This window comes from Marmota marmota, unplaced genomic scaffold, assembly GCF_001458135.2.
Source record: "Marmota marmota marmota unplaced genomic scaffold, marMar, whole genome shotgun sequence".
Lineage (NCBI taxonomy): Eukaryota > Metazoa > Chordata > Mammalia > Rodentia > Sciuridae > Marmota > Marmota marmota.
In genome coordinates, this window is record NW_025999915.1 from 366,427 (window position 1) to 390,094 (window position 23,668).

The following is a 23,668-nucleotide window of genomic DNA, read 5'->3' on the forward strand; positions in this document are numbered from 1 at the left end:
TCTCTCTCTCTCTCTCTCTCTCTCTCTCTATAAGGCAAACAATGTTAAAACTGAGTTGTGGAAGGCTCACACTGATACTGATATCATCATGTTATTTTTTAATTTTAGTTTTATTTCCCTGACAACATTTAGTCAAAATATAGTCTTCTCAAAATATGGTCTTTTACTTGTGAGTCAGCAAACACTGGGCAACTTTTGACACCTGGACAACTTGTATTTTATTGAGAGAGAATGGCTGAGGAATCATTACATTTAGGGACTGAGAGCTCCTGCAAAAGAAGATGAGGAAGAATGGCCGTGGGAGGGAAGAAGAAAGCAAGGACATGTCTATTTTTTGGTGGGGGAGGGGTTGTACTTAGAAAATCTCTACTGTATTTCCCCCTTTGATGTTTGGGTCCTTTTAGGGTTAAAGAACATCATCCTGATTTAATTGTTTATATTTCCTTAACATCATGACATGAGTGGCTGTCATGTGCACATTATGTGAAAGTTCTCACCTTGAGATGGTGTCTCACAACACCTTGGTCTGCCTGGTCACTCTATTTGTAGAGATTTAGGTGCCTCTTTGCATCAATTAAATGTGCATCATTTAATATAAGCACCTGACCTGGACCAACTTCCCAGGGAGGGACTTTCGATCCCCTTAGCTTGGTACTGCCTTAAGCTTATGAGGTCGCCATGGAACCACAATCAGGACTCACTCAGGCTCCATAGTCTGAAGATGGTGGACCAAAGACTATGTCGCTCAGGTCACATGCATGCACATAACAGAACTGACAGACAGACCTCCCCAGTAGGCAAACCTGTTTGAGTGACACTTCAGTCACTCGAAAGTGATTAGGTTCCCTTTCCACTTCAGGCAGCTCCAAACTTGGGCTAATGCTTTTGGGGGACTAACCAGTTTAATTTCCTGTCATGAAATCTGCTTCTGATCTTCTTCTGAGTTCATTCAGGAAGTAGTGAGAGCCAGGGCCATCATAGCTCCAGTGAGAGTTAGGATCTGGCATGTGAGCAGGCGATGCCTATCCCTCTGTCAAGTTCCTAAACAAAGCTCCCAGTATATCTTATGCAAAATATGGAAAAATACCAAAAATAATGTTCATGGAAAGACACAAGCAGCACTTGGAGAAATAGAAGAGCAAGGTTTCTTCAGCACTGCTGCAGCTCAGCAGAGTCTTCTCCAAAGGCTAACCACTGCCCTTGGTTCTCAGCTTCTTTTATACAGTACAGACTTCTGGGTTTCAACACTTTCTCATGCAAGTAACCTTGAGGTCTCCCCCCTTCTCTAGGCTACTCTGGTTCCTTCCATAGCTGCTGAGCAAGCATGTTAACAGAAAGAAACTGGCAGGTTGCTATTTTCTATTAATTGAGTTTTATCTATTAACAGAAATAGAAGAAACATCTTAGGAAGGAGTTGCTGCTTCAGTGGCATCAACATAACCCAAAAACTTGTTAGAAATTGAAAAACTCAAACATCCACCAGACCCTCTGAATCTGCTTGTTTTTTGTCCAAAGATCCCAGATACCATATACATATGTCTGTCATCTATCAGTCTATCTATCTATCACTCTCTCTGTCTCTCATCTCATTAGTTTGTTGGGCTTCCATAATTGTCACATGCTGGGTGGCAGAAACAACAAAAATTTATTGTCTCACAGTTAGGATGCCTGAAGCCCAAGATCAAGGTGTCAGCAGGTTTGTTTTCTCCTGAGGCCTCTCTCATTGACTTGCAGCTGCCCACCTTTTTGCTCTGTCTCTGGAGGTATGTCTGAACTATTCTGCTTTTGAGAACATCTGTCAGATTGGATAATGCACATTCTAATGGGCTCATTTTAATTTAGATAGCTCTATAGAGGTTCTATTTCCAAATTCAGTCATTTTCCAGGATCTGGTGCAACCAGAAACCCTTGGTGTTCCTGGGTGTGTAAGTGCATCTCTCTGGGCTTGCTCATCTTCATGTGACACTTTCCCTATACTACTGTCTTCACAGATCACCTTCCTCTCTGTGTCTGTTCTTGGAAGGACACCAGCCCACTGGCCAAAGGACTCCCTACTTCAGCATAAGCTCCACTTAACTAATTATGAGGGCAGTGACACTATTCCCAAAACAGGACACACTTTGGGGAATTGGCACAGAAACTATCCACCCCATGCAGAACCCACCAGAGGCCTCTGATCAGAGGTGACAGGATGTGGCTTGTTTCCAGAAGCATCTCTCTGACTATGGGTGCTAATTCTGATGTGTCACAAGACCCCCAGTCCTTGGTGTTCTCGTCAGTACCACTTGAGTCATATCAACTAGAACAATCTTAATGTCCCTCCCTTCCTGACTCCTGTGCATTCCCTCTGCAGTCATTCTTGACCTGGTGTAGGCTCCAGCTGTGTGGTGCATACTACATTTCCACTAGTCTCAAGTGCCCATGCCATCTGACAAACATCCACTCCCAAGTAGGTGCCAACATTTCCAGCTCTGCCATCTGGAGTCCTCAAGGGATGCTGAGGCTCTGTCACCTGGTCGAGCAAACAACATATTCCAGTTCTGGTGAATCATTTTCCATGCTTTTCTCCCTGAGGTGGTGGATGGCAGTGGCTCTTTCCTGTTTACTACCTCAGTGTGAGTCTTTGCACTCACTTTGGGACTGGATGGAGGCCCATGTAGTGGGGACAATTCTACTTACTGGTGCAGTGGTGTTTGGATATAGGCCAACTTCTAGATCTAAGCACCACAATGCATGGACCCCTTGACCCTTCAGGAGGGCAGTGAAGTAAGTGTCCTGGAGCAGACCAGAGAATGTGGGGGGACTCACACCATCATGGTGGCCATTCTTTAGGTCCATACATCTGTACATGAGAGCCCCAGTGTGCATCATTTTCTTTAGAATTAAAGAGAGACACAGGTGACCCTTGGCCATGGGGCCACCAGTGCTCCTCAGGGCCAGTGCACTGACCACAAAGCCCAGGTTCTCTGCAGTCCATCACTATGAGCTTCAGCCATCTTTATGCCTCCTGCAGTGAGACACAGGGAGCTCAGCCATCAGGAGAAATGAGCCATGTGGAAAGGAGGCAGAGCAGGAACAACTGCACTGGGGATGTGCTCTCATCCAGGGAATGCAAGCCACATTTCTCCATGGCCTATATACTCAGCAAGGGCTCCAGTCTGGGGAGCTCCCTTCTCCTCTCAGCCCAGACACCCAGAGTGTGAGCATAGAGCCTTGGGCGCACACAAGGACATCTCAAATAATGAAAAGATTACAAACTGTCAAGTAACTTCAGGGTGGATTAAATCACTAATCTAGGCAATCCAGTATCAGGTTTCCGGTGATGTAAACACTCAGGAGTCACTCCAGGGGAACTGAAATAACTGGGCTGCACGAAATATCCACACAAGAGACAAAAATTCCTTTTTCTTTGGGGGTTCTGTGATGGCACTTCTGACCTTAAGGGTCCACAAAAAGAGAGAGAGGGAGAGAGCCCACACATACTGACCTCTTTTATTGATGAGAAGCCATTCAAATAAGGCAATGAATCAGGTTGCAGGGGGCTGAGTCTAGCTTCATGGTGTCCACTGTCAGCAGGTTGACTGACACCTGGATAGGCCACATCCAAGGGCAGAGTAAGAGAAGGGGACTCACAAAGGGCATTTCCATGAAACATTCTATCCCAAACAGGGCAAGGGGTAATATCACAAAGGAACAGGTGAGCATAGCTCCACCCATGGGGCTGCAGGAAGGCACGCCCATGCATGAAGACACATCTCCATTTTCTCAGCCCTAAAGATGGGGCTACTATCTTTGGTTACCTAAGCAACCAGATCACAGGGTGACCGACAGAGCCACACCAATGAAAAAGGGAGGCAAATGTTGGTCACATGCTATGTTGGCCTCCCACAATCTGGGTCAAGATAGTGCTTGTGCCTAGTCACTTCCCATGGCTGCAAAATAACTGTACAACCCATCATTGGTTGTGTGATTTTCAGAGTTGATTTTTAAAAACTCGGGCAGCACCTAGGCCTGGAAGATGTCTGTAAATAACTCACAGGAGCGAGGGTGTCAGAGTGAAGGAGAAAACCACCTGGAGGTCACACTTATGGTCACTTTTACTCCTTAAAAATCTGCAGAGCTTCCTTCCTCTTTGGCCAAGGAAAGTTGCCAACTGTGTCCTATTGTCTCCAAGTCACATAAACACATGTTCGGATGTGCAATCTGGAAGGTGGCAACAAGCTCCCCTGTCACATTAGTGGACAAGAACCCATGTTTTCCACCTGATTTACACAACCCAGATTATGGGGTTGGTTTGCTAAGGGCCTTATAGCTGGGGATGCCAGGGAGCTTCCACACCCCATTCAACCAGCTGTTTGTTGGGTGACAGGGGATGAAGGGTGACCCTGAAAGCAGGGGTGAGAGCTGATCAGCTGATAAGACTTAGTGGGCCTCACCAATGCCTCTCTGTCATGAAATGGGAAGGGTGTCCAAATCTCAGCTTATGCCTCCCAGAAGTAAAGGAGTACTTCACCGGGGGTAAATGCATGAATGGGGAGCTTCCTGAGATGGCTCTATTCCAGGTCTCACCATTTCTGCCAGGAATCTGGACAACAGTTGGCTTTGTGAAACCTCATAGATCCAGGAACAGAGCAGCTGCAGCCCAGGGGCACAGCAAGCCAGCCACAGTGTTTCCACAGAGGAACTGGTGGCAGTGTAATCAGGAAGATGGATCAGGCAAGGTCAGTGAGAAAGAGATCAAATTATTTACACCACCTTAAAGGAGGGCAGGTCTGAGATACTCACACTGCAAATGAGGCCTTGAAAATTGTTCTGAGAGCCACCAGTGCCAGAAGAAAGGGAAAGAGGCAGACTCCCTCTACCTAGCTTTGGACACCCTCTCCCAGGTCATCAGTGTTGCCAGAAAGCAGAGAACCCACAGGGACCCAATGGAGCACCATGGAGAGAAAGCACCTGCACAAGCTTTGGCTCCATGCAGACCAGAGCTGAGGCACAGGCAGGTGGGCAAGAGGTCAGGCAGGGAGGCAGGGATTCTCCCATGAGGCTTGGAAATTGGGAGTACAGGAAGCTCCCAAAGGAGCAAATCGATCATTTTTAAAAACAATTTTTTGCATAAGTAGCTTATTGACATGGTTCAAGATACAAATGCTCTGCAAGCCCCCTAGCACTGTCCCTCAGCCACCCAGTCTGCTTATCTCTCTAGCACGTTCAATGCACATATGGACACAAATCCTTATGCTCACCTTGCTGTGTGCACAGGGTGCTAAGGCAGCACCAAGTTGAGCACCTTTCTCTTTGTCTCTTTATCACAGATCTGGGGGGCCTCTTCCATCTTGGGAAATAGAGTTACATCCTTATCCTCAGCAGTACACCATGACCGACTGCAATGGCATCCACTATATTTAACCAGTTCCCACCAATGGATATTGAGGTAAAAGATATGAAATAAGCAAAAAATATACCACATGGTACCCTGATGGAATTCGATATCCTAAAAAATGACAGAAAAGCTTCCTGTTGGTGAAAATTGATTCAAGGATTCAGGGAAGACAGAGGCAATAGCTATATCCTCTGAGTGCATCTGGGGTCTCTGCCAACTATTCTGTAGCTTATGCCAGCAAAGAGAATGCTGGCCCATGGCAGGTTCCTTGTGAAAGTCCCGAGGTCCTACATTCATCAGCATGGACAACTATGGTCATTATGGCTAGGCATTTGGGATCACAGACTTTGGTTTAGTGTGGTGTGTCTGACACCACCTCCATCTGGGTTTGGATGAAATATCTGGAGATGGAGGAAGGTGGGGTGAGTCCTGTCCACACTGAAGCTCCCTGCCTCTCTGTTCCTTTCTGCAAGTGGTGCCCAGGCAATCCTGCCAATAGTCATGTATCTCAGACTCATAGAGGAGAGCAAATCCTAGAGCGAGGATGAGATGAAACCACCATGTAAGGATTCTGGCTGTGAAAATGTACAAGGCAGTGTTCCTCTGGTGAGCAAACTCCCAGGGGGTAACAGACGCCCTGTTTTCCACACTTGGAATATTCTACAGGTTCTCTGTGGAACTCATAAGATGACTAATACATGCTCAATGCCTAGCTGCTCTGGTAATGTCCTTCGAGAGGAGGCTCTGTGCTAGAGTCTTATCAGCCTCAACCTTAATCTCAGATACTCAGCTTTTGGGAATAAAGGAACTCTCTTAGACAACACCAATGTGTCCCTATGCCTAAACCTGCCCACATAAGGGTAACTTTATACAATGAGCAATATGTACTAATGATGTCAATGACCTAATGTAACCTATGGATATATATAAAGCTGGCAGCCCAGATGAGCAGCACTTTTACTTTGCTCCTGCACCTTACTTCTATCTCCTTTTGTTTTCTTTACACCACTGCCCTTTTGGTTCACTGTACTTTCACCCTTCAGGCTCTTAGGGACAAGTGCCTCTGCCTCCTGATTCTGATGCTGATGTATACAGCAGCAGGGGTTCCTCTTGGGCGAATACCAGCAGGTAGGCAGCAGCAGCAGCTCATGCAATCACCATGCTGCTGCTACCCATGCTGTGTCTGCACCTTAAGGACACAAAATATCCCAGGGTCACCCATCCAGAGTCCATGGTGGGAATGGTCCAAGGAGTTCCAGCCTTTCAATGGCTGAGTATGCAATTATAATACCAGCCCTCAAGTAACTTCTGACTAATAGACTTCGTAAGTACTGGGTGTGAATTGCCATCTCCATCTCCAGCACACCCAGGGCATGAGACAGCCATGGGGAGACCATGGAGGCCAGGTCAAGGGGGACTGGCCATCCTGTGTCCCACTCACCTGCCTTCTGAGGCTTGCCACCTCCTACCTCATTCCCATATCCCCTTCCTCCCATGCAGGGTGCCATATAAGATGGCTGCTCATCAAATCTGAATTTGTGAAAAATGCAAGAATCTTTAAGGGACGAGTGTGCCCCATGCAATGTTTGGGTGTTGTACATTTCATATGGCAAGACCACTGTTAGGGCAATCTTCAAGGATGGGCTTGGAGTTCAAAAGAGATGAACAGGACAACTAAATGTCCAGTTGGTATTTTGGACACCCCAAAGCCATCAGAGCTGTCATGTGACTCCAGCCTTGGCCAGCAGTGTAGATGTGGGCTGCCTTTTGCCCTTGCCCATCTTCTGGGTGTCTGCCTTGATTCCGTCCAAGGATGGCAGTGTGGTACTGAGAGTGCCTGGTGACTTACTGAAACTGGCAGGGGGCTTCTCAACTCCTAGACCCTACTTTTAATTTCCTCATTTTCAAGACATCTTTTTCTGTCTTTAGACCTAATAGGAAGTGATCAGCTCAGTATAAGATAGTCCCTGCTAGTGCTCTGTGGAGCAGTGCCTAGATGGTGACACATGGCACAGAACACACAGAGAACTGCATGCAGAAGTCTGTCCAACACCTCTTAGTTCTGACCCCAATGGAGATTTTCCTACAAACACTAGTGTTGCTCTCCTGTGCTGCCTGGAGAAATGGCTCAGGCCCAAGGAGTGTGCCAGCTGTCACAGGGATAGCTGTTCTAAGCTTCACAGCAAAGCTTCAGATTTTAGCCACAGAGGGTTGTGGACATGGCTTACAGTGTCTTGTGCTTCCCTGTAGTCCTTCATTACCTGTCTCCTGGGCATCTGTTGGCGATAGGATGATCTGCCTGTGTGCTCTGCTTGCTATTGTATGGGAGGTGCCCCCTCCATGTGTAGGACAGCCATCTACATGCTGGGTAGGCAGCCCCTCCCTGGGCTTGCAGTGGAAAGTGGGTGCTAGCTTACAGGGGGTGTGGGGACTGACTGGAAAGGTGTCACCAAGTGACTGTGAGACCATGGAACCCCATAGGAATACTTTACTAAGGCCCTAGTCTCACCCTAATGAGAAGCCCTTCTCCAGTCATAGTGTCTGGGTCCCCTCAGCTCAGGAGCCTCCTGGGGTCCAGGCAAGTTGGCCTTTGTCCTGCTAGGCTGAGATGGCTAGAGACCAGGGCAGCTGTTTCACCCAGGAAGAGATGTGTGAGCCCAGCTTGTCACTCAGACTAGGCCCCACACCATGCCAGCTTCCAGAGTAGACCCCCAATCCACTCACACTGTGTGGAGGTGGCTAAGCAGGAAGCAGATGAGGAAATGTGACTCCTATGCTAGAGGCTCTGAGTGCCCACAGCCACTCCCTGTCCTGGCTTCCTCCCCTTGACACAGGTACACAAGCTCTGCTTGCTTCATCCTTTTTTAACCTTTTCCACAGATGTCTTTGTGGTTGTGTCAAGCACCCTGATGAGAGCCTGGAGGAAGGACTCTCACCAGCTTCAGTGGTAAAGGATGGATGCTGGGTCCCAGGCCACCCAGAGTTGCCAGCCCACAGAGCTTAGGGAGTATCGAATTGTGATGGACTTACAAGGAAAACTGTTAAATCTTTTTTGTTTGTTTGTTTTTAATTTTTGTTGTTGTTGATGAACCTTTGTTTTATATGCAGTCCTGAGAATCGAACCCAGTGCCTCACACACTTTAGGCAAGTGCTCCACCATGGTGCCCCAGCCTCAGCCCCTAAACCATTTAATCTTTCTCTTGGTTTCCATGTATAATGAGATTATTCCTAATTTGCAAAGGATATTTAAAGCCATGGGTTGCTGCAAAGCACCATGAAAAACTAGGCCATAGAACACCCAGAAAACCATTTGCTAGAACAAGGTCTTGGTGAATCCCTTAGCTACACTGGAATTTTTACCAGCTTTGATTTGGCTTGCAGTATCCATCTTAAGTGCTCATGGCCCAATTCCCAGGGCTCAGTAACAAATACAGACCTTGAGCTTGAGTACTTGCTCAGAGTAATTAAGAAAGGCAAGATTTTCAAAAATAAAATGTGTCACAATATATTACAAAATTTGGTAAATAATGAATTTGTGTCTAGAAATAATGAAGTCAAGAATACACCATAAAAAGAAAAGGCCTGTGTCAACAATTGGGGTCATGGCTATGGTAGTCTGCAGGTCACTGCCATGTGCTGAGGTTGGCTCTGAGATCTCTTATGTCCAAGGCTAAGACAGAAGCCTGGGTCCCATGAGAGCTATTACTTGACAAAAGTCAGCATAGTAGCATTTTAAAAGAAGTTGATGTTCAGGTATTACCTTGTAAAAGGGTTTCCATGTGGGCCTAAGCAGAGAAGATGAACCAAGCAGAGTGGGCCCTCTCTTGGAGGGGTGGCTTGGTTTCTTTCTATGGCAGTGAGATAAAAACCGAGGGCCCTCTCTAAGGAGGTGGCTGTGAACAGGTCTGAGCAAGGCAAGCTCCTGGGGCTTGAGCAAAGAGCTTTTGAATGGATTGGGCTTGGTCGTTTCCTGATGCCTCTCCAGGAGACTGGAGCCTTCTACTCCTCGGTCTGCACCCCACAGCCTCCATAAAGCTGCTCCAACTGGCATTATTTACACAGCAAGGTAAAGTGCTTAAAGTGTTTTACTGAAGTGAGAGAGATGCTAGAGAAATACCTGATGCAAAATAAGAGTGAGAGAATACTCTTCTAGTTTCATGTCCAAACCAAGAGCAAGAGAGGACTTTCCTTCCACCTCCATTTCCAGGCCCGAGTCTAGGTGGCTGCCTTGTCGCTGGGCCCCAACTCCAGCCACCACAGAACACTGTCTCAGAGATCCCTGAGCATCTTGTCCCAGGCCTGTGATACAAAACACCTGAATCTGGGGCTGGAGGTGGCACCTCTCTTCCTCCCCCACTTGGCTCCCCTCCTCCTGGTGTCAACACCCCAGAAGAGGCAGGGAATGCAGGAAGGAGTGCATCTGCTGGAATGTGAGTCTAAAAGGTGAAAAGTCAAGGGTCAATCCACCCCAGGACCTGAGGCCTTCTGACAGACTCCAATATGTCAGCTCCTGAGGGCTGTGGCTGGTGATGGGTGCTCCAGAGTGGGCAGAGCTTGAACCACAGGTTAACAGAGGGGCTCAGAGAACCCTGTCCTGCAGGTTCCATCCGGTGGTATGTCTTTTTGGTTTTATTTTGTTTTTGTTTTATTATTTTGTCTTCTTTTTTTAATTAATTAATTAATTATTTATTTATTTTTATTTTTTTAATTATTATTATTATTATTATTATTATTATTATTTATTTTATTTTTTTATTATTTTGTATTTTGTTTTCGTAGCCAGGACACACTAAACCACTGAGCTAAGTCCCCAGGCTTTTTTATTTATTCATTTTTGATTTTGAGACAGGGCTTCCTATGTTGCTTAGGGCTTCACTACATTGCTGAGGCTGGCCTTGAATTTGCCATCCTCCTGCTTCAGCCTCCCGAGCTGCTGAGATGGGACGAGTGTGCCAACAAGCCCGGCTCAGCCTGGTGTTGAGAACACACCTCTTGTCCTAATTTGTAAATGTTTCCAGACCACATGTCCTTCAGCTTGTCCCTCTGGCTCATCTCTTTCACTAGGGAAGACTGCCAACACAGTGCACCCTCACCTCTCTTCCCTACTCCCTCCCTTTTTCTTGATCATTCTGTTTGCAGACATTAGGTCAAACGAAAACCTACCAGGGCTTTCCCACCAGTTTCTTTGCAAAGTAAGAATTTTCACTCAGGAATTCACAAGCCCACTCTTCGTCCACTGCGCTTTGTTGACATCTGCCTATCTGGCACTTCCGGCAGAATGAGCCCTCTTAGAAGAAAGGTCCTTTCTTTCCAACTTGAAGCAGAGCTGGGTTCTCCCCTCCAGCTCTGGACCTGAAATGTGACCAGTGACAGGGGTAGAGAATTTGAAAATGTGACATCACATTCACAAGAACTCACCCGCATGTGAACCCGGAGTGCACATGTGGTTCCCACATGTTCAAGTGCAGGCCAGATCCATGCACGCAACACGGAGGAAAGCATGACATCCTGGAAGCAAATTCAGGACATGCCCATTGGATATGGATAGAGAGCCAGGGCCTCATGCACAGTCCCCTGGTGAGCAATGCCATTGGCCATGCTGTCCTCCATCCAGAGCTCTTCACTGCCCCTCCCTCCTCTGTCCACACTCCTCTGGCTCCATTTCAAGGCCCGGGGTTCAGTGAACATATTGATTCAGCCTCCCAGCAACCTTTCCTGAGACTCAGTCCTGTTGGTTTAACTTCCCACCCTAAGCCGACAGATGCCAAGTAGGCTTATCTTGCCTCAGATGATTCTTGTCACACAAGGAATGTATCTTGTTAACAAACTAAGAAAAACAAGTATTTATCATGAAAAGCCAAGCATTGTTCTGGATACAGTTGAAGAAACAGTGCCCAGAAGAGCAGAACTTTGCTCTTGAGAAGGTTCCATTCTTCTCCCCACTGTGCAATGAGTCCATGGTGGTCAGCTGTGGTCAGGGCTACAAGATAGAATCATGCACTGTTGAGTGTGGGGAGGAAGCACCCAGCTTCCCTGGCAAGGAGAAACTTGCAGGAGGAGTCCAGCCTGTTATATCAAAAGAGTTGACCGCCGCAGATGCAGCCTGGGAACCCAGGGCAGCATGTGGGCCTGGGATAGATCACTGTTGCACAGACACCAAGTTAAGGACGGTGGGTTTCCTCTAAGCAACACAGGACTCTGCGCTAGTTTCCTAGGTGGTGATCTGAAGCGAAGTACCACAAAAGTGGGTGGCTGAAAAGCGGTAACCTGGATCCATATCGTGGATTGTCATCTCCTCTCCTGAAATGCTGTGCAATCCCTGTCCAGTACCTTTCACAATTAATGAGATGATTTGGGGTGAGGGGCTGTGTGGCAGGGGGTGAGGCACCCACCACTTCTCCTGGTAGGTTGTCCCTGCCCACTGCCCAGCTCTTCCTTCCCTGCACACAGTACCATGAAGTTGATGTAAGAGGACACTGAGATGTCCTCAGCCTTCTCATATGTGACTTCTCCAATAGTTTCCACCCACTCAGTACACAACCCACAGGGAGGGGTTTTGGTCAAGATCATAGCTAAAAGTCAAGACTACACTGACTCAAGGCGAGATTCCATCCACCCAGGTCAGGGGGAGTGGGCCTGTCTGCCCTAAGTCAAAGTAAGTGAATGCTCTACACTGGCTCAAGGCAAGTGAGTTCCATCTGCACTGGCTCAGGCATGTGAGTCTCTCTACACTGCAGAGTGAGTCTCTCTACATTGCAGAGGGAGGCCAGTGCTCCAGAGGATGGAGGTGGGCCCCTGCCCTCATCCTGCGGCCCTACCTTTCTTTCAATCAGCCAGTATTTTAATCGTTGGAACAAGAATTTTATGATACAATTGGTCTGAAACAAATTTATTCAGAAACATCTCAGAAGAATGGGGAAAAGGACGAAGGGCCGAGCAGGGCAGGGCAAAGTGTCTCAGGCAGAACAGTCTGACGTCTTCCACAGGTGGAGGCAGAGGAGACTCAGGCCCTGGGCTGGTGTCTCCTGGCTCAGCTCTGCACTCCTTGGAGCCTCACTATTTATGGACGTGGCACATTTCTTCTCTCTGTCTTTGGAGCCACTTGATTGCTGACATGGCCTGCAGCAGCAGAGGTTTTGGGCACAGGTAGCGGTCCTCCTCCTCATCCGCTTCCAGGCATTTCTGTGGCCATGGCCTTGGCCTGTGGGTGTATCTTGGGAGGAGTGGTTGCTGTCTGTCCTGGCCCACCTAACGAACATCGTCCAGGGATTGGACGTCTAGGACCCAGAGTCAGACTGGGAGGCTCCCCTGGGAGTGAGGGCCTTGCAGGCAGGAAGTGGAGAGGAATGGCAGGCAGGAAGTGGAGAGGAATGGCAGGCAGGCTGGTGCATCTGATGCCCTTCTGGCCTGGCTCTTGGGCCTCCTCAGGCAGATGAGTGTCAGCGGGCAAGGGGCAGGTACATAGAGCAGGCTCGCTGGTGTTGCTCTCCAGGAGGCCAGAGCCATTGGAGAGATCCTCAGGGCATGGATGAGGCATGACCCTGGGAGGCACAGGCTTCCCCTGGAATGTGCACCCTCCCCCCTGTCCTTTCTGGGGCTGGAGGATCAGGTAGGTTGCCATGGCTGCTTCAAATTTTCTCTTGGCCAGAGACACCCAGGTTTTGTATGTATCAAAGCCCATGTCAAACAGGATGGTCATGATTGTGGTGGGATCTGGATGTTTGTGTTTGGGGAGTGCCTCGCTACAGTGACGGGGTACACATGGTTCACCCTGCCTTAGCCATGGGTGCTGTAAATTTGCTTGACCATGATCCACTTCCTGGGGTTTGCATTCAGTATTTTGTGGATGAGCTTTCCTGCTTTGATGGGAACAGAGTGAGGGACAAGGTACCTTGCAAAATGTGCATCATTAGAAGTCCTTTCATCTGCCTCATCACTAATAAAGTCTTCCCAAATGCTTTTATTCAAATCACTTGATTTTCTTGAACTGGACCTCAACATTCATACCAAAAGTCTGCCATGTAGATGGTGGGAATAAGGCTAAGCACACAAGCAGTTACAAATGCTGTTCTGGCATTCAGACTGCTCACCTTATCCTCTTGCTCCACCAGATTCACCCTTCAGCTCAGACCTCAGCACCCTACCTCCCTCACACCTCCCCTCATGTTCTTTCCTGAAGAGCCTGCCCCCCGTATAACAGGAAAAGGGAACTTTTGATTCAGAAATGGTAGGAACAAAACTGAGCCAAGGTTTGGGAGCACATGCAGGGAGGGCTTTAATTGTGGAATAAGTAGGACTTCCACTGAAGGGAAACAGCGTGATGGAGGAACCAGACAGCTTCCCTAACAAAGGGAGATGGAAGGTTTTAATTGACATGCTGGGGTGGGCTAGGGTCTGGTATTTTACCACTGGCCCAGGGCATAGTTCCTGAAACTATTTTTTGTATGAGACTCAGACACCAGGTAGTACAAGTACAGTTGTCCCAGGATCCGCTGAGCTACTCTTGAAGCTGCTACCGTCATCCTGTGCAAATGTCCTGGCCTCGTGGCTTGATCTGGGTCTTAGGAAGGACCTTGGATGCTTGTGCTGCTGCAGCTGGTGGAAAAGCACCAGGGTGGCAGAGTAGAAGAAAACACAGAGCAGCTCCCCCCACCAATCAGTGTGTCCACAAGCAGAGCTGAGTGGAACTGACCCAAGTGCTAAGGCAGCAAAGGGGGCAGAGATTAGCATGAAGACAGAGATAACCAGCCTTTTCATTCCATCCCAGTCACCTATCAGACACCTACTGCAGGCCCAATGACGTCAGTGTTTTCAACAAAAGTGGCCCTCAGGTCCCTGAAAAGTAACCTAGGCCACCTTTATCATTATAACCCACATCAGAGGTGTCATCTACAGTAAAGCTACTAGGAAACCAATAACGTATCCACCCAGCTGTGTGATCTCCAAAAATTTACTGATTTTTAAGTTGACTAGGAACAGGCAAAGCTAGAGGGTTTGCTTAGTAATAATTCCATCTTGTGTAAATATTCAGCTTCTGTTTTCATCAGAGTCTTGATGATAGATCTGTTGTCAAAAGCACATAAGATTGAGGAACACATTGATTTATTGCCTTCTAAAGTAACAATAAAAGTTGAGACTCAAAATAATTGAGTATAGTTTTAATGGCTGATTATCTCTGAGTGGTTTACATGTTTTTAAGGTTGATATTTTTTCTTGTGCCTAAATTTCATTAATTTACTGCCAAATAACTTACTGGGTTTTGATTTTGGTGGCATAATTAACACATATTCCACAAGGTCCCTGAATTTTTGCAACCCTCAAATAAATCAGGGAGAGGAACTTCTGGCAGAAAAACTCCCTGTGAAATCAGCACCTCCATCTAACAGAAATATCTATTAAGAATAAGTGTAGAATTTGGAATTAGATTTTTTTAAATATATTTAACGCCACTTAAAATCTCATGAAACAAAAGCAATGTGTTTATCAAACTTCATAGTTCAAAATTTGAAACTATATCTGCTGTAGTTTGTAGTGCTCAGTTCTATTCCCCTAAAGATGAATTTGAGAGTATTGCTACTTTTTGATAATGTTAGGTTAGAGGAAACTTACTCAGGATCCTGTAAGTTTGTCTTGCTCTAGGGCCAATAGATGACAGAGAGCATGTTGGGAAAGGAAAGAGGAAAGTGTGTGAATAAAGAGGCAAATTTCTAGAGGCCCTTTGAGAAGACTTATCCCAAATCCTTAGAGGCATGATACTACCTTGGAGACATTCTGTTGAAATAATTGGACTGTATAAAATTTAATAAATGTTTGCAAAAAAAAAAGCACACAAGAGTAGAGAAAAATATGCTGTGCTACAGAGGGTGACAGTTTATTGTACCCAGGAGTTTGTTATTGTCTCATGTTTTGTCTCCCCAAGTTCTCAAAATCATCATATAAACTGATCACATTCCCCCCCTGAAATCCTTGTTCTGAGTGCCATTATTTCTTCAGAAAATACCCAGAGTGTCATACAGAGGAGGGAGAAGGATGATATTGTTTGATGTGATTTATCCCCACAAAGGTTCCTGTAATGGAGGCGTGGTCCTCAGTGTGGAGATGTTGAGATGGAGGGAAGCTTTAAGAGGTGGGGCCTCGAGGGAGGCAACCGGTTCATGAGGGCACCACCCTTGAAAAAGATTAACACAGGTCTCAGGCAACTGGGTTAGTTCCTGTGAGAATGGGCTGTTATTTGGGAATCTGGCACCTCCCCCCTCCACTTGGCACTTATGCATATGCTCCCAATGCTATGATCTCAGTCACCATGAGTCCCTAGCCAGAGCCAAGCAGAAGGCTTGCTCTTGGCCTTGCTCTTGGCCTCCAGAAATGTAAGCTAAAAAAAAAAAACCCTATTTAAAAAAAAATCAAGTTTCCAGTCTCAGGTATTTCATTATAGTAACAGAAAACAAACTAAGACAAAGAATGTGTGTGAAACCAGCAAGCCCTTGCTTCCCACCCAACTTCTTTTCCTCACTTCAGTCCTAATTTCCATGTTCCTTGATGCTCGCCAATTCCATTCTGTCACCACAGCTTGGGCATCACAGGGAAAGAGGACCAGGTGCAGAATGAGCATGAGACTAGCAGCAGTGAAGTCAGAGGGCGAGAGTGGAGGTCCTCCCCACCATGCCCATCAGTTTCTCCCTGTAATGCTGAATGCTAAAACTGCATTTCCAGCAAGTAACACAACTGGCTGCAGAAAACTTAGCCACTTTTTAAAATAATATGTGCCATGAAGAAATCCACCTGGTATGTAACCGCACAGTTGTTGTAAACCACCTTACTGTGAATGGTTAGGTATACCTCTAACCCCTGGGAGCAATTTAACTTTACAAGGCAGGGGGCAGTGTGTGTGTGAATATATCCATTCCCCATCACAACACAGGAAAGTAGAGATGCACTTGGAAAAGGGACTGACTTCTCACTGGCCCAAGTTACCTGCTCTCCCACCTCCATGGAGTCCTCCAGAAAGCTCACAGAAATTTTAGAATTTTTGAGCTTCCCAAAGGAGGTTCCTGAGATGTGCCCTCACCCCTCACTCCTCCTCACAGCTCTGCATTCTACTTTAGACTCTCACTAAAAATGGGATGAGATTTTCATGCCACAGTGGAGAAGAGAGAAGCACCACTTATCTTCTTATACCTGGAGAAGGGCCAATGGTGATGGCAGTTATCTGTTCACAGTGAAGCCACGGGGTCCTTCCCAGCTGCAACGGGGTGGGTAACAGCATATCCCCGGCAGGGATGAATGAACCCAGCAGCCAACGTGACCACAGACCCACAGAGAGGGGCAATTTCAGATCCTGGAAAAACATCTCACATGCAAACAGTAGTTGACATGGGTCTCCAAAATGGACCTTTATTTCTGAATTGTTACACTGCACTGATAAGGTCACTTGGGTCACAGGCACATGGTGGAGTGTGGGAAGAAAAGTGGGTCAGAGGGTGAAAGCAGAGGACTGCGCTCAGGGATGACTGTTTCCTCATGGAGAAGAAACTCGGCCGCAGAACAGAATCCCTCTGGTCCTGCTGTGCTGGATGAAGAAGAGGAAGGGGTGGTCTGCGCAGAAGCGCTGAGTTAATCTTTTGCACAGCAGCCTGCATTCAACAGCTGTGGCAGCTGCAGCTTCAGTGCCCTCCTCATTGACCTCCACAAAGGACTTGTGCACGACCTTGGACAGATACAGGTCTCTCTTCAATGACATTCCAGAAAAGTCTGCCCTGGCCTTATCGAAGGCATCAGTCATGCCCAGGCTGGGAAGGACTTCCTCCAAATCATAATTTTCCTGTAGTTTAAACCGAGGGAGGAAAACCTCCACCTCCTCTTTGTACATCTTGTCTGGGCTGGTCCACTCTATGTATTTCTCATAAGTAAGTTCCTTCTCCACCTAGAAGAGAGTTGAACAGGTCAAGACCTAGCAAGTGCTGTCACACAGGGCCACATGTGGTTATACAGATGTTCCATATTGTGAGTGGGAGCCTCGCTTTGGCCAGAGGTGGTGCTAGTGGTAACCGAGGTAACTGGGCAGAGCTCAGGGACAGCTCAGCTGGAGAGCTTGCCTAGCATCTGCAAGGTCCTTGTTCCACCTCCAACACTGACACAAACAATAAAATTAAATTAAATTTAAAAAAATAAAAATCTAACTGGGAACAGGGGAAAGCAGCTACACCAGAAACCCAATGCCCTTCCCCGCCATCACGCCCTCGTTATGGCTTAGTGCTCCTTACCGTTTTCAAGTCAATGTGCTCATCAGGCAGCATGATGATCATATTCAGCTCCTTGCTGACGTAGGGAAGGACCAGAATCTTGGTGCATATTTCCCGTATATAGGTCATTTTAAAAGTAGACTCCTTAAACATCATTTGCACAGGCTTCTCCTCATTCTGTAAGGAAATGGACAACTGTTAAGTAGAAACATGACCCAGCTGGCACAGTGGACTAATTCCACAGAGGTAGTCCCTGTGGGCCCCAGGAACACTCTTGACCCAGCTTCTAGGACAGGCCATGAGGTTCCTCCTGAACCCCTGTTATGGTTAGACACCAAGTGTCCCCAGAGGCCAGTGTGTTAAAGGTTTTATCTACAGTGTGGAGCTATTGGGAGGTGGTGGAACCTTTAAAAGGCAAGGCCTAGTAGAGTTAGGTCATTGGGGCAAGTCCTTGGAGGGGACTCTGAGAACCAAGCCCTTACTCTTTCCTTCACTTCCTGACTAAGGTGACCAGTTTTGCTTGATCAACTGCTCCCAACTTTGCCATCCACCACCCCCATGCCTAAGAGCAAAGGGTCTGCCTCATCATGGATGGGAAACTTAAATTTTGAGCTCAGATGAATCTGTCCCTTTTTAAGTGGATTATCTCATTATTTGGCACACTGAGAGAATGCTGACTAACAAACGGCCCAACACCAAGGTGCCCAGACTCATACACAACACCTTTCTTGGTGACTTCACCTAGTCTTACTACTTTGAAATTAATCCACGAATTTACAGTTCTAGCCGGGACCTCTCCCCTGGTCTCCAGGCTCATGTGTTATACTGGCTGCGTGACACCCACACTTAGACCAAAAGAAAGTCCTAATGTCACACATGACTGTGGGATCCTTATATCCCCTTCCTTCTCCACCTACACCTCTGCCCATCATAGTGGGCAGTGACACCATGTATCCAGTTGTCAAAAGCCACGGTGCGTCCTTGCTCATGTCTTTCTCTTACACTCTGCATCTCACTCCTAAGCAAATTATGGTGGCTCCAATTTTAAATACAACCTAAATCTCATCTGTTGTTCTTTCTTCCACTGCCATCACCCTATCCCTGGAATACAGAGATGACCTCAGAGGGATCCCAGTGAAATGTAAGTCAGATCACACCCCTCTGACTGGACACCATTCCATGAAACCCCTTCTCCTAGGAGCAAGATCTGAAGTGCTCAGTACATCCTATAATCACAACAGCTCATCTCCCATTCCTTGTCTCTCCTACCTCCTACTACTCTCCCTGGTTCTTACACTCAGAGGGGTCTCTATGGAAAATCAGGGTCATTCTATCCCTCCCCTGTCCACTCATCCCTACAACCTTGAGGGTGTAGCCTTTGCCTCTTCCTGGTCTTTACTCAAGTATCACCCTCTCAGTGAATGCTTCCTTGATAGACCTGACCTGCAACTGTACCCCCAACCACAGCTTCCTGTCTGCTTCCTTTGTGTCTCTGTAGCACTTACCACTGCCTAATAACTACTAATGTCTTATTTAAGATTCTGGTTTCTCCCTCAAGAAAATGTAAGTTTCATGGGGCAGACATGTTCAGCTAGTCAATACCTGGCACATAGTAGGCACTCAATTAACATCAGCTGAATAAATGAATAAGCAAACTGATTAGCAGAAATAGCAAAGGGCCATCCTCAGACCATGAGAAAAAGACAGAGGACAGTCACCACATCCTACCCTACAATACTGCTGAACTCATGAGTACTCCACAGTTTGATACCAGCAGCTACTAAAAATTTGTTTTTAATTCCATACAACAGGCACAGCTGAGGGAGCTCCCTAGTTCTCTGGCACAGCACACCATTCTGGATCAAATGCAGTAAACCAAAGACATATCTGCTGTCACTTTCTGCCTCTGCCTTGTCGAGCTTGCCTGAACTAGACCTCAGCCACAACAGTCTCCTGCCCTTGGCTCCTCAGACATATCCTTGGCCAGAACTTGGCACACTTTTTCCATAAATGGGCGGACACTAAATATTTTGGCGTTTGTGCTACAGACAGTTTCTCTCATAACTACTGGATTCTACTGTTGTGACACATTTAAACAAGTAAGTATGTGTGTGCACCAACAAAACTTTATCTGATAAACTTGATATGGGCTGCCTTTGGCCCAGAGGCCTCAGGGTGCTGACCCCACCTTATTCAATTTCTCTGCATTCCCCTCCAGGACCCAAGGTCTCCAATCTTATAATAGTAAAGAATCCAATCTTGGTAATTTAATGACTCACTAAATATATAATTATGTTAGTAAGCTTAATCTCCTTTAGAAATGAGGAATCCAAATGAAAATCCTTATCAACTTAAAATCTATGCCCTTGGAGACACCCCTGCCACACACTCTGTGGGCTGGTACAGTCAACCCCTGCTGCAGCTCCACCCTCTCCCTCCACTGCAGAAAGCAAGGTAAACTTCTTCACTGCTCTGTATCCAGCAGAACCCACGTGAGAGCAGTTCTGGTTTCCCTCTGAATACAATGGCAGAACCTCCAAAGAAGGCCTTTAGCCCTCCATCTTCTGTCCTTCCTGCTCCATCCTGCCTGGACAGTGGAGGCAATATCTGAGCCCTCCTGTGAGCACGAGGAAGAGGCTACAGGCTGAGGGTGGCAGAGCAGGGAGAGCTGGTTCCCAAGAGCCTCACCCCAGTGCCACATCAGCCCTGGGTTCTCCTCTCCTCTGGGCCTCCTGGGTGGTGAGATGAGCTGTGAGCTAAACTGCAGAGATCTGGGGTGTCCGTTGCTTACAGTTGAATGAAGCCCTAACATACATCTTGTTAAAGATGAATTTCAAGGAGAAAAAAAAATCATATTTTAGGGGAAAACAGGACAGTTCATTTCAGAATACATCTCAACACAAAATGTATGTCTTGGAAAACTGAAGGTTCAGATCCAAGTGGACGAGGAAGATCTAATTTATGGTCAGTAATCAAGAACACATTAGTCCATCCTGTCTGCTTTGCAGCATGTCAAAAAAAAAAAAAAAAACCTCTATAATTAAAAAGACTTTTTAAAAATTGGATTCTGTCAGAGAAAGACACCAGGCCATCTGCAAACACCTTCCAAGCTGAAGGTGGTTAAACACAAGAGTCTAATTCTGTGTATGTATCCCTTTGCTTGTTTTTAAACAAAAATATGTACTGGTGTTATCCTTACAAACCAAAGAAGACTGAAGATCAGTGATTGGTTCAGTATTTCCTGAGCACCGGCTATCATAACTCCTCGATAACTTCCTGCTACAGACAGGTCAAGCACTTATATGACAGCCATCTGCCCTGGGATGGTTTTTCAACAAAAGTGAAGTCCTTTAACCACTGCTATGTCTCGTAGAGTCCAGCAGGGGGCGTAGTGACAGCTTAGATAAAGGGGCAGATACCAGGTGGGGCTTCCAGAAGGGACACAGCAGTTAAAAAAGGAGTGTGAAGGTACTGAAGAGAATGGGGGGGGGGGGGGTCCAGGTCTACGAGGACCCTCATACACCAAATTTGGAGTTTGAACTTTATCTCAAAAGTTCTGAGAAGCCAAGGAAGACCTAAAGTTAGCCTGAGAGCTACACCATCCAATTTGCCTTGTAGATTAACACACCAGAGAAAGTAGGGCAGGTGACAGTAGGGGGTGCCAAACAGAACCAAAGCCTTGGTGACATACAAAAGGAAGAAACTCATGAGAGAAAGGCCCCAAGGCATGGGGATTCCTTGCTGCAGGGCTACCCCACACCATGAAAGGCACAGGCTCCATGTGGTGGCCTTCATGATCTAGAAACCAACAAATAGAGGCCCTGTGTCTGGGAATCTCCTTTGTTACTATGCAGCATTCACCTTGCTGACTTTAAATGGTCTCTCCCGTGTGAGCTCTTTGTCAAACGGTTTATCCCAGTTTCCTTTGAAGTAGATGGCATTCACAAGAACCAGTTTGGTGATTTTATCCAATGAACCTGGAGACAGCAACTCTGTTATTTTATCTGAAAGGAAGAATTAAAGAACCAGTTAGCTGAGAGTTTTCTGATGGGTGCATCAGTGATGATACAGAGAGGGACCCACCTCCTCAAATGGTCAAGCACAGAGATAAAGGATCACATATTCTCCAAATAATATAAATAGATATTTGTCATCAAAACAAACCAATATCCCTGGCACTGAAATACATGTTCTAGGGAGAAAAATACCATCATTTGAATAAAATGTAAAAGGAAAAAGTAGATCTTAGTAAGTGAATTCATACCACATGAGATAGAAAGAAATAATTGGTGCCTACAAATTAAACAACTAAAAATACTATTAAAAGGAGTGATTATAAATTTAAACTCAAATGTTTGAGGTGCTGATATGTTCACCCCGATTTAAACATTACACACAATATATATGCATCGAAGCATCATGTATAGTTTTGTTATTATTCCTAGTCCAGCATATTGAACAATATTATTTTTGTACAATACATATGATTTTGTTATTATCAACTAAAAATATTTAAGATTTTAAAAAGATGAGCTGTTACAAGATGCTCTTTACAAATGTAAAGCACGGTTTAGCCAGACATGGTGGTACATGCCTGTAATCATAGTGGCTAGGTAGGCTGAGGCAAGAGTATTGTAAATTCTAAGCCAGCCTTAGCAACTGAGGCCCTAAGCATCTTCACAAGACCTTGTCTCTAAATAAAATATTTATTTAGGACAAACATCCCATTATATTATTTGAGGATGTGGCTTGGTATTTAAGTCCCTCTGATTTGAATCCCTGGTACCAAAATTGAAAAAAACCAAAAAAACAAAGCACACAGTTTACATTAAAAACCACAGGTCCATGAGGATACCACCAAGCAACTTGCAACAATGCATGAAAACTGGGGAGCATGAGCTCACACTAGAGAGGACACAGCTGGGACCTCTCAGGTGAATTTTTCTTTATGCGATTGGTGAAAAGAAAAAACAAACAACAGCAAAGACATTACAGAGTGGATTGTTCTGGAAGAGGGGTGCTGACTAGGGGGAAACATCATGGATACACTAAGAAGAGCAGGGAAGAGCTAGAGAAAATGTCATCCACTGACAGTATTTCAGAAGCAGATTTTTAAAGTCTGCAATTATTTGAGAACAAAAACATCATTCCTATATATATTTGACAATCTTGTGAAGGAACTGACAATAAGACTGATGTAAATACTATTAAAAAACAGAACAACAGGCTGGGACTGTAGCTCAGCGGTAGAGCATCTACTCAGCATGCCCAAGGCCCTGGGTTGGATCCCCAGCACTGCAAACAAAGGAACTAGCAAAGCAACAACAACCTCACCATCACCAGAAACAACAAATGAAAACTATGTTTTTACCTTCTGTCTCTTTAGCTACCCAGGTGTTTATGTGTTTTCTGGACTCCTCTGTAGCATTCAGAAAGTCAAGCTCTTCCATCTCTGCTTGGTAGAAATTCTGGCAGGAATCTTTAAAAGACTAAGGCAGAGCAACATAATTGCATGGTTCCAAAACAATTAACAAGTGTACTTCTTTAATGTACCAAAGCAGAAACTCAATAATGTGCTGATTTAGAGATAATTTACAAATTAATACATAGAATGAACATAAAATCAACCTTCTCAGTTTTGGGCCATCCTTAATGTCCCTAATATCAAATAAATTTCATGAATGGCTGGATCTTTATGGGAGCTGCTGAGCCTCAAGAGGTAACTGGGAGGAAGCTGAGCTGCAATAACTGTGGAGAGAAAGTTAACCCAGCAAGAGCTGCCACTCCTCTGCACTCTGGAATAAGGGACATGGACACAGAAAGAAGAACATAGGAAAATGAGCCATTCTGCACTATCCTGCCACCACAACTTCCTCTGATAACAGAAAAATGAGTACCACCAAAAATGGTGTCACAGTGACTACAGAGGACCTGAGATCAGGTCAGTGCAGCTGCAGAACTGAATATTCTCTTTTATTTTATTTTGATTAATTATATGTGTCTAGAGATTGCCAGTGCTGCTGAACATCTCAGTTTGGTGTAGTAA

General features: G+C 46.0%; 1 protein-coding gene across 5 annotated transcripts in view; it reads right to left on the bottom strand.

Moving 5' to 3' along the window:
* Positions 1–23,668, bottom strand: part of LOC107160995 (serpin B6-like) — a 137,415-nt gene that overhangs the window by 94,047 nt on the left and 19,700 nt on the right. For 4 of the 5 annotated variants that reach the window (XM_015507550.2, XM_048799969.1, XM_048799968.1 and 1 more), the window contains 4 exons: positions 22,994–23,111; positions 21,484–21,626; positions 17,644–17,799; positions 16,749–17,303 (listed from right to left, as the gene is read on the bottom strand). The exons of the other annotated variant lie outside the window; for it this stretch is intronic. In XM_015507550.2, coding sequence (XP_015363036.1) covers positions 16,899–17,303; positions 17,644–17,799; positions 21,484–21,626; positions 22,994–23,111 — 822 coding nt within the window. In that variant the 3' untranslated portion in view covers positions 16,749–16,898. Of the gene's footprint in view, positions 1–16,748; positions 17,304–17,643; positions 17,800–21,483; positions 21,627–22,993; positions 23,112–23,668 lie in introns of those variants that run through there. 5 annotated transcript variants of the gene reach the window in all.